Consider the following 16,230-nt stretch of genomic DNA (forward strand, 5'->3'; position numbering starts at 1 on the left):
CTATGGTATGTGAGAATTCCCATTGCTTCTTGTCCTCTCCAGAACTCCGATTCATAGCTTTTCAAATTAGCCAATCTGAATTGCATTTGACTGGTTAGTAATCAGGTTGAGTGGCTTTTCATATATTTATTGGCTACTTGGATTTCCTTGTTTGTAAAATTCCTGTTCAGTTCTGCCCTGTATTTATTTATTTTTTAAACTGGACCTTGTGTCTTTTACTGGTATTTCAAAGTTCTTTATTTACTCTAGATACCGATCCTTTGCATATGTATGTTGCAAACGTCTACTTCCATATTGTGCTTTGCCTTTTCACTCTCTTTATGGTGTCTTTTAATGAACAGAAGTTCTTCATTTTAATGGAGTCAAATTTATTGGTGTTTTCTTTATGGTTAGTGCTTTTTGTGTCCTGTTTTAAGACTCTTTTCCCACCCTTAGGTCAAGAAGATATTCTTGTATTATTTTCTAAAATCTTGATTGACCTTAAAAGATCTATGAATGTGAGTAAAATACACTGTTCTTGACCCCATCCTTGCCATTACAAATCTATTTTTGGTTTGGCCACTTTCTTCTGCTCTGTCTTGAATTTTTACTTGTGCTGACTTCCCCTGTCTCTTAGGAGAAAATGGTCATATAGACAGAAATTCAGCTAGATTAGATTTCACAGGTCTCCAGCTGACTTGTATTGCCCTTTTTCCTTTTATGAGCTTGCATTTTATTGTGTTCCTGCTATATGTCTGCCACCATCCTTGGTTCTTTCATATTTGTTATCTCAACTATTCCTCTTAACAGTTCTGCAAAACAGAGATGTATAATCTTTTTCATGGAGGAGAAAACGGAGACTTAGATTGATTGACGTGTCCGATATCCCACAGTTTAGGTAGCTGGCAAAGTGGGGACTTGATCCCTGAACTCTCTAGGTATGTCCCATCCCAGCATACCTCCTTGTTGAATAAGATTTCAGATGCCTATTTGATAATATCCAAAATCAAGGAGACTTTCTTACCTATAATGTAACACGTCCCAATTAAAGCACCTGTAGTTACTGTGAAACTCAATAAAATTATTGGCCTCTCTGTGTATATTAAAGTAAGTAAAGTTAGGGGCACCTGGGTGGCTCAGTTGGTTGAATGTCTGACTTCAGCTCAGGTCATGATCTCCTGGTTTGTGGGTTTGAGCCCCATGTTGGGCTTTGCACTAACAGCGCAGAGCCTGTTTTCGATTCTCTCTCTCCCTCTCTCTTGCCCCTCCCCTGCCCATGCTCGTGCACGCACGTGTTCTCTCTCTCAAAAATAAATAAATGTTAAAACAAATTTTTAGAAAGTAAGTAAAGCTAGAGTAGTCAGTGGACCTTAAGGGGTCCTGGGATAGGTGATAGAGGTCCTGTAAACCCTTGAAATTGTATGCAAATGTCTGTATGTATATGGGTTCATTTTTAAAAATAGATCTTTAATTTTCTTGAGGTTCTCAAGGGGGAACCCTAATTTGTTTTCAGGCTGTACAGGATATCCTGTTTGAAGACATTTGTAATAAAGTTAATGCAGTATTCTCCAATGATCTGTATTTTCAAAATAATCTTTTAAAAATTCAGAGTTTTTTCCCCCAATACATTATTCTCAGTCTTTGTCATTAAAACCTGGTTAAAGCCAATTTACAATTAGGAAGAAATCCAGGATTGAATAGGAATTTTTAAATGCCAAAAAAAGACCTTCTAAATTTAGTTGATTATTTCTTAAATGAGAGTGCTTAGTTATAATATCATCATTACTAATCAGTGTACCCTGGCTCCAAAGGCCTGATGACTTCAAATGACTTTTCATCTTGTCTCTAAAATCCTCTGTTTTACAAGGGATCAAATTTCCTGTGAGGTTCCTAACAGTGTGATTAAAGTTTAGAGACTGAAACTATTGAGCGCTTAAATGTAGGAATGACTATGCAAGCCTAATTCTTGGGCTTCACCAGGAGATTTGGGGCATGTCTCTACTAATTTGTGATGATGATGCTGAAACTAATCTTTGCTAGGGATTATGGAAGCCATAATAGTTTATTGATGGTTCAGTTATTGTTTGTTGAAGCAGATATACACAATTATAGTTTAATGACATAACAAGGATATTGTCAACTAGGAGAGCATGACATGAAAAATTAAACTTCCAATTAATATAATATGTATTAGTTGAAATGATAATTTTCATGGTGATTTAGCCTCTTAGAAATCCTTGGAAAACATTATTAGCTTGTGAATTGGAAACTCTCTCTGTTAATGAGTAGTGAGAAAGAATTTAGTATTATTCCAAAAAAAAGGGGGGGAATTTAATATTCATTTCAATTAACAGTTATTGAGTGCCTACTCTGGGCTTGCTGCTGAGTTAGACTCTTAAGTTGAACAAGATTGTTGTTGGGAGATATGAAATACTGGTTGCTTTTGTTTGTTCAGTCATCCTTCACTCCAGTCTATGCTGGATGGATATTATTGCCAGAGTGATTCAAACATTCAACAAATTTGTGCATGTGTGGGGGCACTTCACTATGCCGTACTGTGTCACTACTCCTGCGTTAGCTTCCTATTACTTCATATGTCATGTTCACACACCTCAGCCTGGCTTTTGTTACATCCAGCTTTATTTCTTACTTCTCTTCATACTGGCTCTAGGCATGCATATGGGCTCAGCGTCCCTTTTATTAGGCAGTTCATTCTTAGCTCCTGTGCCTTCTGCTAGATTCCCTTCATTCATTCACTGATTCATTCCTTTAACAAATAGGCACTGAACCCCTCTTATGTTCAAGTTGTGGTCCTGGGAAATCTAGGGGCATACAAAGGTGAAATCAAACATGAATCCTATTTTTTTTTTTAATGTTTATTTATTTGGGGGAGAGACAGAGACAGAGAGACAGAGACAGAGAGGGAGAGAGAGAGAGGCAGAGAGGGGAGGACAGAGAATCTGATGCGGAACTTGAACTCACAAACCTTGAGATCATGACCTGAGCCAAAGTCAGATGCTTAACTGACTGAGCCACCCAGACGCCCCAAACACGAATCCTGTTCTTAAGAATTTCCCAATTCTGGTAAGGGAGAGGAGGTAAACACATAAATGAGCACAGTACAAAGTAGAAAATGAATGCTAAAATACTAAGATAGCTAAAAGCTTCCTGTTAGACAAAGACATGTAGGGCTTCTGAGAAGGTGTTCATTTTTACTGGACCATGAAGGATTTGAATTTTTACTTCATTTGGGTGAAGAAACTGGGCGGTTATCCAAGTTCCGCCTGGTCTTTCAAGGTCCAGTTTATGTCCCATCCATCCAAGGGGTGTTTTACTCACTCAGCAAGGTAAAGTTAAAGTTGTTTCCAGACTTTTTCCCTTTTGTAATCAGAGGAACCCTTTCAGTGAAGCAAATCTTATGGAGAGACCCATTATAAACGGGACAGTTAAAGTAGAGCTGCTTAGTTGGGTGCAAGGAGTTATGTGGCCTTAGTGTTTAAGCCACAGGGGTACCTGCAGGTGATATCCAAGACACTCACAAGAGATCCAAGGAGTCTAGTTTGAAAGCCAGTGAAGAGACAGGAAAGAGTTTAGGTTTTAACATTTGAATTAAAATCCTTCATGACTTAGTGGTCTGAAGTCTTGACCAAGTCATGTCTCAGTTTTCCTTTTGCAAAATGGGGCAACAATGCTACCTTACAGGGTTGTTTTAATGTTTACTGATAATCTGTGTAAAGTGCCTGTTCCACAGTAGGTGTTAGAAAATGGTTAGCATTATAGTTTAGTGCTTTCTTTTTTTTAAGTGATATATTGAGGTGAAATTTACATAACATAAATGTAACCGTTTAAAGCGAACAATTCATTGGCACCTGGGTGGCTTAGTTGGTTAAGCCTCCTACTCTTGATTTTGACTCAAGTCATGAGATCCAGTCTCATATCCAACTTGGGATTCTCTTTCTCCCGCGCTTTCTCTCTCTTTTAAAAGAAAGAAATTGAACAATTCAGTGACACTTAGTACACTCACAGTGTTGTGTGACTACCACCTTTGTCTCGTTCCAAAATATTTTTATCAATCTAAAATAAAATCCCTTACCCGTTAAGCAATTTCTCCTCATTCCTTCACTCCCCGGGCCCTACCAATCTATATTCTATGTATGGGTTTACCTATTCTGGATGTTCCATATAAATGGAATTATACTATATGACTTTTTGTGTCTGGCTTCTTTTCTAACAAATATCACCATATGGATGCTGTTCGATGTTGTCAGACAGCAGATATTTGTTAACTGAGGACACTATTTTGAGCAACTGTGCCAATAGTCTGTGCTGGATGGTTATAGAAGAAAAAAATTAAGGTCTCTTTAAGCAGTGTATGTTCTGTTTCAGAGGATACTGTTAAGATTTGTGGGTCCTCACTCAGTTACATAACAGGCTATGAAAAAATCCAGGAGCATATAAAAGTGAGAGAGCTAAAAATAACTTAGCAAGTAAGACCCAGGATGACAAAAGAGTAAACTCTATTGTTAATCTTTACTTTAAGCACTGTTTTTGGCTCATCTGTAATCTCATGACTCAAGTATTATGACATTGATTTTGAAACAACACACAGCTTTATTGAAAGCTGTGAGGAGGTTTCACATAATATTTATGATCCAGGGTATTTTGACTCTTCTTATGCTGACATGAATATTTCTGAATAGTGTTGATATTTATATGATACTAATGAAGCCAAAAGCTCGTGTTGGACTAAGCATTTCTCTAGATCTGTTTAGAATAGTTTGTAATGAATGATGTAAATACATCCATACAACCATATAATTTACTGATATTATTTTCTAGTTAAAAATAAAGTGATTGAAGCCCTTAGAAAATAGAATAATTTAATTTGATGTAGTGTGAGTCCTCAGAATTAATTTGGAATAATTCACTCCTTTTTTGGTAGCCTTTTAGTCCAACTTTCATTTTATAGAAAAAAATGAAAAGAGAATAATTTTTTAGGGTTGTTCTTGTGATAGAATGTCCTATCTACATGTGAAACAAATCTTGGTGCTCTGAAAAAGAGAAGTGGTGTGGATAATTGCAAATTGGGGAAAAAAGCATTTCTGTTTGACTTTTGAATGAATTATGCTTTTTTTTTCTTTTGCTATAGATTTGTCTTTCTAGTTAGATACTGCTTAGACTAAAATTAGTTTTCAATCTATTCTCTTAGTGTATACCAATTTACAGTGTGGCCATTGGGATGTCAGAAACAAACTTGCCTAAGATTAAAAAATTTGCTGTGGATAATATACAAAGTGGATGTGTTTAGTTGACAATTGGCTACAGATAAGAGACTACTGATTCTTTTCCTCTCCTAGCTGTGTGTGTGTGTATGCTTTAACACAGATTCCGCTTGTAGCATAGAGCTGCTGAGTTACATCTGCTTCTGCCTAATTAACTCTGTTGGTTGGTGTCAGATGAGAGCTAATTTTAAGATTAAATTGAAGAGTGTGGTGTGTGTCTAGTTGGGGGAGGGGAGAAGGAGGATGTAAGGTTGCTTGGTTGTTTTGTATAAGATAAAAATGAAATTATTCACGGTATTGCTTTAAATTTATTTTTTGCCTTTGAAGTGAACATGATCACTGTTGTCCACTGTTGTCCTAAAGTGTGATCTGTGTTAATACATATTTAGTATTGTGAAAGCTGGTACATCCTTCTCTTAGGTACAATTATTGGCCATATCTTGATTATCCAGTCAGTACATTGATACCAGGTGACCTCTGGGTGAAATAGTGAAAGTTTCCTGGGAAAGTTAATACTGAGCTTCAAACAATAATTGACTTTTTTTCCCAGACAAAATGTTATACCTGCCTGGCTATTTGAGTAATACCAATTTTTTTTTCCTCATGATGAGATTCTTGCTTAGACTCTATCACAGTCTGGAGGACAGATCTGGTTATCTTAAAGAAGAACAAAATTTCTTTCTTTTTTTTTTTTTGAGAGAGAGAGAGAGAGAGAGCGCGCGCGCGCGCGCGCCCGCATGTAAATGAGCAGGGGAGGGGCAGAGAGAGGAGAGAGAATTTAAGCAGGCTCTGCTGAGCACAGAGCCCTATGCAGGGCTTGATTTCACAACTCTGAGATCATGACCTGAGCAAAAATCAGAGTTGGACGCTTAACTGACTGAGCCACCCAGGCACCCCCCAATTTTTTTTTTTTAAGTTTGTTTATTTTGAGAGAGAGAGAATGTGCACATGCAAGCAGAGGAGAGCAGAGACAGAGAATCCCAAGCAGGCTCTGTGCTGTCAGTGCAAAGCACTGCACAGGGCTTGATCTCACTAACCTGGAGATCACGACCTGAGCCAAAATCAAGAGTTGGACGTTTAACCAACTGAGCCACCCAGGCACCCCCAAAATTTCTTTTTTTTTTTTTAACGTTTATTTATTATTGAGAGACAGACATAGAGCATGAGCAGGGGAGGGGTAGAGAGAGGGGGAGACACAGAATCTGAAGTAGCTCCAGGCTCTGAGCTGTCAGCACAGAGCCTGACGTGGGGCTTGAACTCACAAACTGCAAGATCATGACCTGAGTCGAGGTCGGTTGCCTAACCAACTGAGCCACCTAGGCAGCCCCAAAATTTATTTCTTTAAGCACTGCTTTGGGGCTTCCATTTCCTGTTCTGAATTCCATGTTCTTAAAAACCCTTTAGTGGTTTGAAAGAGTTAATACAACACCAAAAGTAAAGTGCTAATAAACTCATAGTAGTTGTTTGTATTGGATAGTTAGTTGTGAAGATCCATAGATGGTTCCTAAATTTGAGGGATGTCCTTATGCCCAAATTAACATTTACTTTTTTTTCCTTTGGCAGATTTGCTTGAAGATCTGGACAATCTTCTTTTTTGTCATGGACTGTTAAAACATTTGGAGTTCCAATTCTGGTATTTTCCCTTATTTTATTATATTTTTAAGATATAAAATGTCAGTCTTATTGAAATGTGTTGATAATGGATATGAACAATTCTTTTGATTGTATGAAAAGATTGTGGTATTAGCTTGTCATGAAGGTATATTATGCATGTTTATTAGTTTTTGTTTTTTTGGTTTTTTTTTTTAATTTTTTTTTCAACGTTTATTTATTTTTGGGACAGAGAGAGACAGAGCATGAACAGGGGAGGGGCAGAGAGAGAGGGAGACACAGAATCGGAAACAGGCTCCAGGCTCTGAGCCATCAGCCCAGAGCCCGACGCGGGGCTCGAACTCACGGACTGCGAGATCGTGACCTGGCTGAAGTCGGATGCTTAACCGACTGCACCACCCAGGCGCCCCTAGTTTTTGTTTTAATGTGTGTTCATTTACCTGTGTAACCAGAGTGCCTGAGAGCACTGTTGGATACTTTTCTGTGACCTCTTCTTCTGCTTCCTGCAGTTGTATTTTGTGCAATCAAATTAAATTAGTTGATTTATCCTAAATAATTACTTGGACATAGTGAAATGTCTTCTAATGAAATTTTGCCCCAAACCATTTTACTTTGGAAAGACGTGTCCTATTCTAAACTTACTAACACAGAATGATTCCATGTTCCATCTTGAAAGTAGTTGCACAATGAAAGCCAGTGATTTCATTCCTAAACACACCATATTCCAAGTCTAACATTTTTTCAATGATTTATATAATGACACAAGGGGAGCATTTATTAGATTTGCAGATGACATAGATGACAGACCCAGGATCCAAAATGATCTAACAAGTTGGAAGATAGACCCAAACCAACAAAATGAACTTGAACTGTAATAAATTTTAAATCCCGGCATTTATATTTGCACAGGGAAGGGAATGGAAGGAGTCAGCTTGACAGCATTTTTGAAAGAAGATCTGGGATTTTTTGTTGGACTGCATGCTTAGCATGAGTCAATTGTGTGGCAAGGCTGTTGATGTTAAGAAAGTTCATGTAACCTTGAGTTCCATTTATACTTGGATAATGCCCGGACTGCCAGATTTTAGGATGGACGTTAGCCAAACTAGTGAGCCAACCAAAAGAAGGAGGTGCTTGGAAACCATGTGGTAGGAAGTGTTAAGGGTGGATATGAGTGGTCTAAATAAAGTAGGTAGAATGGAGTTGACTTTTAGTGATTTTTTTTAAACAGTTCTTATTTTCAAATATTTGAAGGCTTGTCATATTTAGAATTAATAAGAGTTTCTTGAGATTGTTCTATGGAAGCCAGGACTAGAGGGTAGAAGTTAGGGGAGGACAGATTTTGGCTTTTGTGAACAAGAAATATATTATTACAGAGCTCTCCAACAGTGGAGAGAACTCCCTCAAAAAGCGACAAATTCTCCATCACTGGAAGTATTTTGAGACTTGATGGCCCATCTGTTGAGGTTATTGAACAAGGGATCTTTTACTGGATAACTAGGGATTAGATGGGATGACCTGTACAGTCCCTTTAGCCACACATTTCTGAATCTGAAAAAATGGAGTGAACCTACAGTTTACTGATTGCAAAGAGGACAATCCTTTTTAAACTGCCTCTTTCAAGCTGACTGAGCAAGTACGGTTCAGTGGCCCAGTTTTTCAGCAGCAGAGGAAATGTTATGTTTTTCATTATATCTGGCTAAAGTTTTGTGTTTTTTTTTTAAATTTTTTTAAAGTTTATTTTTGAGAGTGAGAGAGACATTGCAAGCGGGGGAGGGGCAGAGAGAGAGAAACATAGAATCTGAAGCCAGCTCCAGGCTCTGAGCTGTCAGCACAGAGCCCGACGTGGGCTCAAACCCACAAGCCATGAGAATCATGACCTGAGCTGAAGTCGGACGCTTAACTGACTGAGCCACCCAGGCACCCTGTATCTGGCTAAAGTTTTGAGGAAAGACACTTATTTTCCCTTTTAGATACATTAAATAAATAACCAGAGATAAATTTAATTTTGTATTTTATGAGACATGTTTCAAAGCATGTAGATATTCTATTAATGGAAGTGATGATAGTTACTGTATATTGTATATTAGATATCATATTCACTTAATTCTCTTAATACTCCTGTGAGGGACATATTATTACCCTACAGGTAAGGTGACTGACACTCATCCAGGGTTTCTTCACTAGATGTTGGTAGAGCTGGTATTCATACCATTAGTCCGATTGCAGAGGCAGATCTAGCTGGAACAGACAGTTGTGGCTCAGGTGAAGATAGCACTGGACTTCGACTTTATTTTTTTTTTTTTTAATTTTTTTTTCAACGTTTATTTATTTTTGCGACAGAGAGAGACAGAGCATGAACAGGGGAGGGGCAGAGAGAGAGGGAGACACAGAATCAGAAACAGGCTCCAGGCTCCGAGCCATCAGCCCAGAGCCTGACGCGGGGCTCGAACTCATGGACCGCGAGATCGTGACCTGGCTGAAGTCGGACGCTTAACTGACTGCGCCACCCAGGCGCCCCAGGACTTCGACTTTAGAATAATGGCATTTGAGCCTTAAGTTTTACTATTGACTGTAACCTTGAGTTCTGTCTTTTCCTGAACCTTAGCTTACCCACAGAATTGACTTGCAGATTAAATGACAAGTTAGGTGTGTGCATATCTGTAAACTTTAAACTCTAAAAAGAGTTAAGATGTGTATATTACTAGTGGAAGGCAAGATTAGAACCCAGATCTGATCTATCTCCCAGGCGAGGGCACTTTCTTCTGGTGTTCTTTGCAAGTGTACCCAATATATAGATTGGCGATATAAGGTGGTTTTGTTGTACGCCAGAGGCTCTCAGAGAGCAATACCACTGTTTACCTGGAATCAGATTTGCATGAACCTTCCTTGTATTGAGCCAGGTATTAAGATACCTAGAATGGTATATTATTTAAATGGTGAAGGGTTAAAGGGGTGCCTGGGTGGCTCAGTCGGTTGAGCGTCTGACTTCGGCTCAGGTCATGATCTCACAGTTGACAAGCTCGAGCCCTGCGTCGGGCCCTGTGCTGACAGCCCAGAGCCTGGAGCCTGCTTCAGATTCTGTGTCTCCTTCTCTCTCTGCCCCTTCCCTGCTCATGGTCTGTCTCTCTCTGTCTCAAAAATAAATAAACATTAAAAACAAAAAATTTAAAAAAAAAGGTGAAGGGTTATGTTACCATATTAGTTTCAGTTTTCCAACCTGTGGGTTAGAGAGTGTCACAGACCCTTTGCAAAGGGATGGGAGGATATGATTCCATAGAAGTGGCTAGATGAGAAATTTTCTTATGTGTGACTTGGGAAATATCTAGCTGAAATAGAAGAATCAGGATTATTGGATTATTGCCTTTTTTAAGTTGAAGATTTTTTTTTTTTTTAAGTATTTATTTTGAACAACCATGCATGCCAACAGGGGAGGAGCAGAGAGAGAGAGCATCCCAAGTAGGTTCAATGCTGTCAGCATAGAGCCTGACATGGGGCTCAATCCCACAAACTGTGAGATCATGACCTGAGCTGAAATCAAGAGTCAGACACTTAACTGACTGAGCCACCCAAGCACCCCTCTCATCCTTATGATTTTCTTAATAACATTTTCTTTTCTCTAGCTAACTTTATTTTAAAAATACAGTATGTAATAAATATAACTTACAAAATGTGTTAATCAACCGTTTATGTTATTGGAAAGGCTTCCAGTTAACAGTAGGCTATTAGTAGTTACGTTTTTGGGGAGTCAAAAGTTATAGGTAGATTTTTGACTATGTGGGGGTTGATGCCCCAATCCCTCATATTGTTCGAGTCAGCTATACTTTCATCAGATTTTTTGTGTCGTAGACTTACTCTTTGAGGTTGGTTTTATGTTTAGAATAGACATATATCTTGAGCTACTCATGTAATGTTATTAATTTCAATAAAGGTTAATCCATTAAATAAGTACGTAGGTGTTATCTTTTCAGTGCTCCATAATGACTTCATAATAAATAACAAGTGAGAGTCCTAAAAAAAATTTCCTTCTCAGACTGTGACCCAATTTCTGGTTAGGAAATATAGTCACTGTGGCTTTGTTACATAACACTTGCCTGTCATTACTTCTGTGGGCCTTTTGCATCTGAAAAGTAATACTAAAGAGTCTTTTATTTTTCAAAGTTCCATTATTAAGGACCTTTTCCCCCTTTTTATCCTTTAAGGTCTTGATTTCCTTGTTAAAGATGTTCTTCACCCGAATGCAGTCTTTCCCGTTGGTCAAATAAGACAACTATCAACATTGCCTGTGTGTCCTGTTTTTAATCTCTTAAGGATGGATGTTTGTGAGGTTTTGTTTAATACGGTCTGGAATATTTTGCCCATTTGTTGAATTGTAAATGACTTTTAAATGTTCAAGTTCTGTTAAATACAAGGAGAACCTCTATGGGTAACTTTGGTATTGAAGAAGTCATTTGTCAACCATGGTAAAACTTGCAAACCCACTTTATACAGAGTGGATTCTTGAAGCTATACAGAAAATAAAAAAGCAAAAGCAAAGGCCCTCTGAAGAGAGAATCTGCCATGCAGTCAGCACTTCCCATGGGTTGGATAAGAAGACAGTCTCTGAACAGCTGGAACTCAGTGTTCAGGATGGCTCAGTTCTTAAAGTCACCAACAAAGGCCTTGCCTCCTATAAGGACCCAGACAACCCTGGGCGCTTTTCATCAGTTAAACCAGGCACTTTTCCTAAGTCAACCAAGGGGTCTAGGGGATCATGTAATGATCTCCGCAATGTGGATTGGAATAAACTTTTAAGGAGAGCAATTGAAGGACTCGAGGAGCCAAATGGCTCCTCCCTGAAGAACATCGAGAAGTATCTCAGAAGTCAAAGTGATCTCATAAGCACCACCAACAACCCAGCCTTTCAGCAGCGGCTGCGACTAGGGGCCAAACGTGCAGTGAACAATGGGAGGTTACTGAAAGATGGACCGCAGTACAGGGTCAATTATGGAAGCTTAGACTGCAAAGGGGCTCCCAAGTATCCCAGTGCTTTCCCGTCCTCGCTACCACCTGTCAGCCTTCTACCCCATGAGAAAGATCAGGTAAGTAAAGACAATATATTCTAAGTATTGCCCATCTGTCTTGTACAGTTTCAGTTAAATTCTATATGTACAAAAGTTCTGAGTGAAGTTGAATAAAATCATATCTTTTGCTTTAGAGCAGGCTTTTATATTTTAAAATGTATATATTTTTTAATATAAATTGTTCTATACTGTTTTACTATGTATTAGGGGTTTCCTTATTAGGAAGAATTTAATGTGATGATTATGCAATTTGTTTTTTAAACACTAGTTGCTAATTTGTGAGTGCATGAAGGGACCTGGATAGTAACTTTAATCCTCTTTCATCAAGGCAGGACCATATATATTTCAAAAGTCTAAGAAAGGCCATTGTATATTTTTCTCTTTAAAAAATATTAAATTATTTATAATTTATCTGTTCAGCTTTATTGAGGTATAATTGATACATTTTTCTCTTTATTATTTTCAGAGAAGACAGCTCTATAGACTAGTTAATTATATTAATACCGATAACCTGTGCATTCCTGGAATTGTTTTAATGTGTGACCTAAATCCTGCGTATTTCAATTTGAAGTAATTTATTATTATCTGATTCTCAGTGGGTGAAAGTGAATGTTTATTTTGTGTCATGCCATATCTTTTACTGTTTAGTTTCTCTGGGTCTTATGTTATTTCTGGAGTATTTATACATATATGACAGTTTTCTCACTTATACATATAAATGACTTCTGTAATTTAAATCTTTGATCGAGTAGGATTTTTGTTTCATTTCCAAGCTACTGAAGGTGTCTCCCAAACTAAAACCTAAGTAGAGCAATAGCAAATTGTTTATAATAATTTAGGCCTTTCATTGTTGGCAGAAAGTGTAGTTGTAGGCATTGACTACATTTCTAGGAGTGATGGAAACACAAGTGTTAAGGAAAGTTGTGCACCTGATAGCTTGTTTTTCTTCTTTGGGTACTGCCAGCTCTTGAGATGGACTCTACTTCCCTCAGTGGTTTAAGCTGATAGAGACCCAGCTCTAGAAACTGGGTAGGACCAGGTGATTTGCCTTTCTAGCCTGCCTGCCTGCCTGCCTTCCTTCCTTCCTTCCTTCCTTCCTTCCTTCCTTCCTTCCCTCCCTCCTTCCCTCCCTCCCTCCCTCCGTCTTTCTTTTTCTCTTTTCTTTCTTCCTCTTTCTTTCTTTCTTTCTTTCTTTCTTTCTTTCTTTCTTTCTTTCTTTCTTTCTTTCTTTCTTTCTTTCTTGAATTTATTTATTTAGAGAAAGCATGAGTTGGGAAGGGGGCAAGAGGGTGAGAGAGAGAATCTTAAGCAGGCTCCATGCTCAGAGCCGAGCCCAATGCAGAGCTTGATCCCACAACTCTGGGATCATGACCTGTACTGAAATCAAGAGTGCTCGCCGACTGAACCAACAAAGAGCCTAAATCATGATGATCAACAGACTGAACCACCTAGGTTTAATTTTTTTTAAGTACTCTCCATACCCAAAGTGGGGCTTGAACCTACAAACTCTAGGTGGAGGGTCGCATGCTGTACTGACTGAGCCAGCCAGGTACCCCCTAGTATTTCTTTCTTTCTTTTTTTTAACATTTGTTTATTTTAGAGAGGGAGAGAGAGAGAGAGGGAAAGCACACATGAGTGCAAACAGAGGAGAGGCAGAGAGAGAGAGAGGGGACAAAGTATCTGAAGTGGGCTCTGTGCTGACAGCATTGAGCCCCACCCAGGGCTCGAACGCATGAATTGTGAGATCATGACCTGAGCTGAAGTCGGATGTTCAACCAACTGAGCCACCCAGGCACCCCTGCATTTATTTCTTAATTTTATTTTTATTAGTTTTCCTCACATTTATTTTATCTTTCGGTGGTATTTGTGTTAACAACCCTCAATTCTTTGTGAGAAAATGTGTTCTTAAAGAAGTTACCTATAAAAAATTTTATTTTAATAATATTTGTTTCAAAAAAGTGTACTGAGTGACTCAAATCCTAATTCTTATGTCTGACAAAGCCACGTTAAGCACTTAGGTTTCTCATTAAATATTTTTTTATAAGAGCTTATATATACCATGAGGAAATTCCTTAAAGGAATGTAGATCCATTTCTTGGTGGATTTGGATATCTTTGTTTTCAAAACCTGTACATTACCCTGAGGTATATTAAGATTTTATAATTACCAGGTACCTGGACTAATTCAGGCAGCTTTAGGTAATTTAATAGTATTTTTCAATAAATTTGTCATCCAGGTAGAAGTCACTACAAATTCTCCAGTCCCTTTTTTATCCTTTCTTTAACCTTGCCCATCATTTCTTGCTAACCTTATCATTTTTTTTTTTTCATGCGGCATCTCTTTAGAAGTATTTTTAGTCTAAAGGAAAATTCATGTCTGGAAGTGTCTAGGATTGAGAACAGAGTAATTTATTGCTTAGCATGCAATTGTTACTGCTCCTTCTATGATGCTGATCTTTTCATATTGTCCAATTAGCATCATCATAGAACAAGGAAAACAGAGGAAATGAGTCCTAGAATTTTTACTTTATGATTTTACTTGATCTAATTCTTAAAAAAGAACAAATAAAAATAAAAATCTTATCAAGTCAGTTTGGCCACAAGGTATTGGATTGTTTGTGTGGTATATTTGCAATAGTATTTTACCTTGGTGAAAATGTAATATTGCCCTTTGAGATTACAAGTGGTAAATAGTTTAAAACCATGTAAAATTGGTAAGTAATTGTAATAGAAATTCTTAACCTGGGTCTATGAATGAACTTGGGAAAGATAGGTCACAAATCCCCAGAAATCTAATATAAAGTTACCAGTATCCATGCGTTTTTCTAGGGTTAGGGCCTATTGCTTTTTGTTGTTGTTTTTGTTTTAATCAGATTCTCAAAGGGATCCAAAATGTCAAATAGCCAATGTAAGTATGTTAATACTGTAGAAAATATTTGTTGTTTCTTATACTAAAACCATAATGTATTGCTGGTTTTTGATTTTTCTTACTTTAGCTTCTGTACTTGGATCTGAATGTAGACTGGTTGTACTATGGTTTCGTGTATATAGGACTTTCTCTAATATATTCGAAGGGCAGATTATCATTGTTCTTGATGTGCTAGAAATTTATAGATTTTGCATTGTGGGAAGACATTTATGATATAAAAGACAACTGTACAGAGATGGAGTTATCTCACAATTTAGTCAACTAATGTCTCAGAGAAGTGTTTTTGCTGTGCAGTTCCATTTAATTGTGAAAATGAAACAAAAATAGTAAAAATAATAACTAACATTTCTTAAGTGTTAAATGCTGGCAGTATTCCAAGTGCTTTTACATTTATTATCTCCTTGACTTGTCACAATAACTGTGAGGGCCATAAGATTATTATCCTTGTTTTGCACATGAAAAAGTGGGACTCAAAGCCTAAGTAATTTATAGAGCTAGTGAGTGGTGAAGCCAACATTCTAAGAAGATAGTGTGACTCCAGACCTCTTTACTGCTGGGCTGTATACTGGTTAACATTGCTGGCTTTTCATTAACAGTAAAAGTATTTCTTACATTTCCTCAACTGTTTAGAAGCTGTTTTCCCCCAACAAATAGATTTCTGGTATTTTAAATTTGATAGTTGCAGTGAGCTTATTACAGTTTTTAAAGCAGGTGCTATTTATAATATTAGCAATATGGAAAAATAGTAGGGAAAGTAGTAAATCTGTGTCTAATTAGATTTAACATCATCATCATTCCTATGCATGGCTGCTAGGAAGAATACAATGCAAGTTAAAATAGAAGGGCTTCTTCCTTTCTGAAATGTAATTGCACATCTTCTGATAGTCTAGAATTCAAATTGGATATTACCACACTGGCTCCTTAGCATAACTTCTTTGTATTTATTTAAGAAAGCTCTCTTTGGTGAGGTGATATGGAAATGAATTAAACCACTGAAGATAAAACTTTATCTTTGACTTGGTGAGGGAAGTCCTAAAGGATAGTATTAGTGTTTCTCATTAAAAGTGGTAAAGCTCAATTAGGTCAGATTATGAGGACTTTGGAAAGTCAAATATTCTAAGAGAGACTTCAGTTATCACCACACACTTTGTAGCATTAAGATTCCATTTGAATATTTGAGCTTTAGCATTTTTATGAAATCAGTTCAATTTTAAACTGATTGGTATTTCACTTTATTGGGAGTATTTTGCTATAATTTATTAAGTATCAAATATTGGTATGTTTCCAGTACAGTACAAAATATGGGAATTCTCATTTTAGGCTGCTATAGTTGGAAAGGGAGATGCTTCTAATATCAGGTAGGTCTTTTG

At 37.5% G+C, this 16,230-nt stretch overlaps 1 protein-coding gene across 5 annotated transcripts in view; it reads left to right on the forward strand.

Moving 5' to 3' along the window:
* Window positions 1-16,230, forward strand: part of KAT6B (lysine acetyltransferase 6B) — a 199,588-nt gene that overhangs the window by 16,266 nt on the left and 167,092 nt on the right. For all 5 annotated transcript variants that reach the window (XM_045040177.1, XM_019813329.3, XM_045040176.1 and 2 more), the window contains exons 2-3: window positions 6,825-6,894; window positions 11,072-11,950. In XM_045040177.1, coding sequence (XP_044896112.1) covers window positions 11,330-11,950 — 621 coding nt within the window. In that variant the 5' untranslated portion in view covers window positions 6,825-6,894; window positions 11,072-11,329. The remainder of the gene's footprint in view (window positions 1-6,824; window positions 6,895-11,071; window positions 11,951-16,230) is intronic.

Source organism: Felis catus, chromosome D2 (assembly GCF_018350175.1).
Source record: "Felis catus isolate Fca126 chromosome D2, F.catus_Fca126_mat1.0, whole genome shotgun sequence".
Taxonomy (NCBI): Eukaryota; Metazoa; Chordata; class Mammalia; order Carnivora; family Felidae; genus Felis; species Felis catus.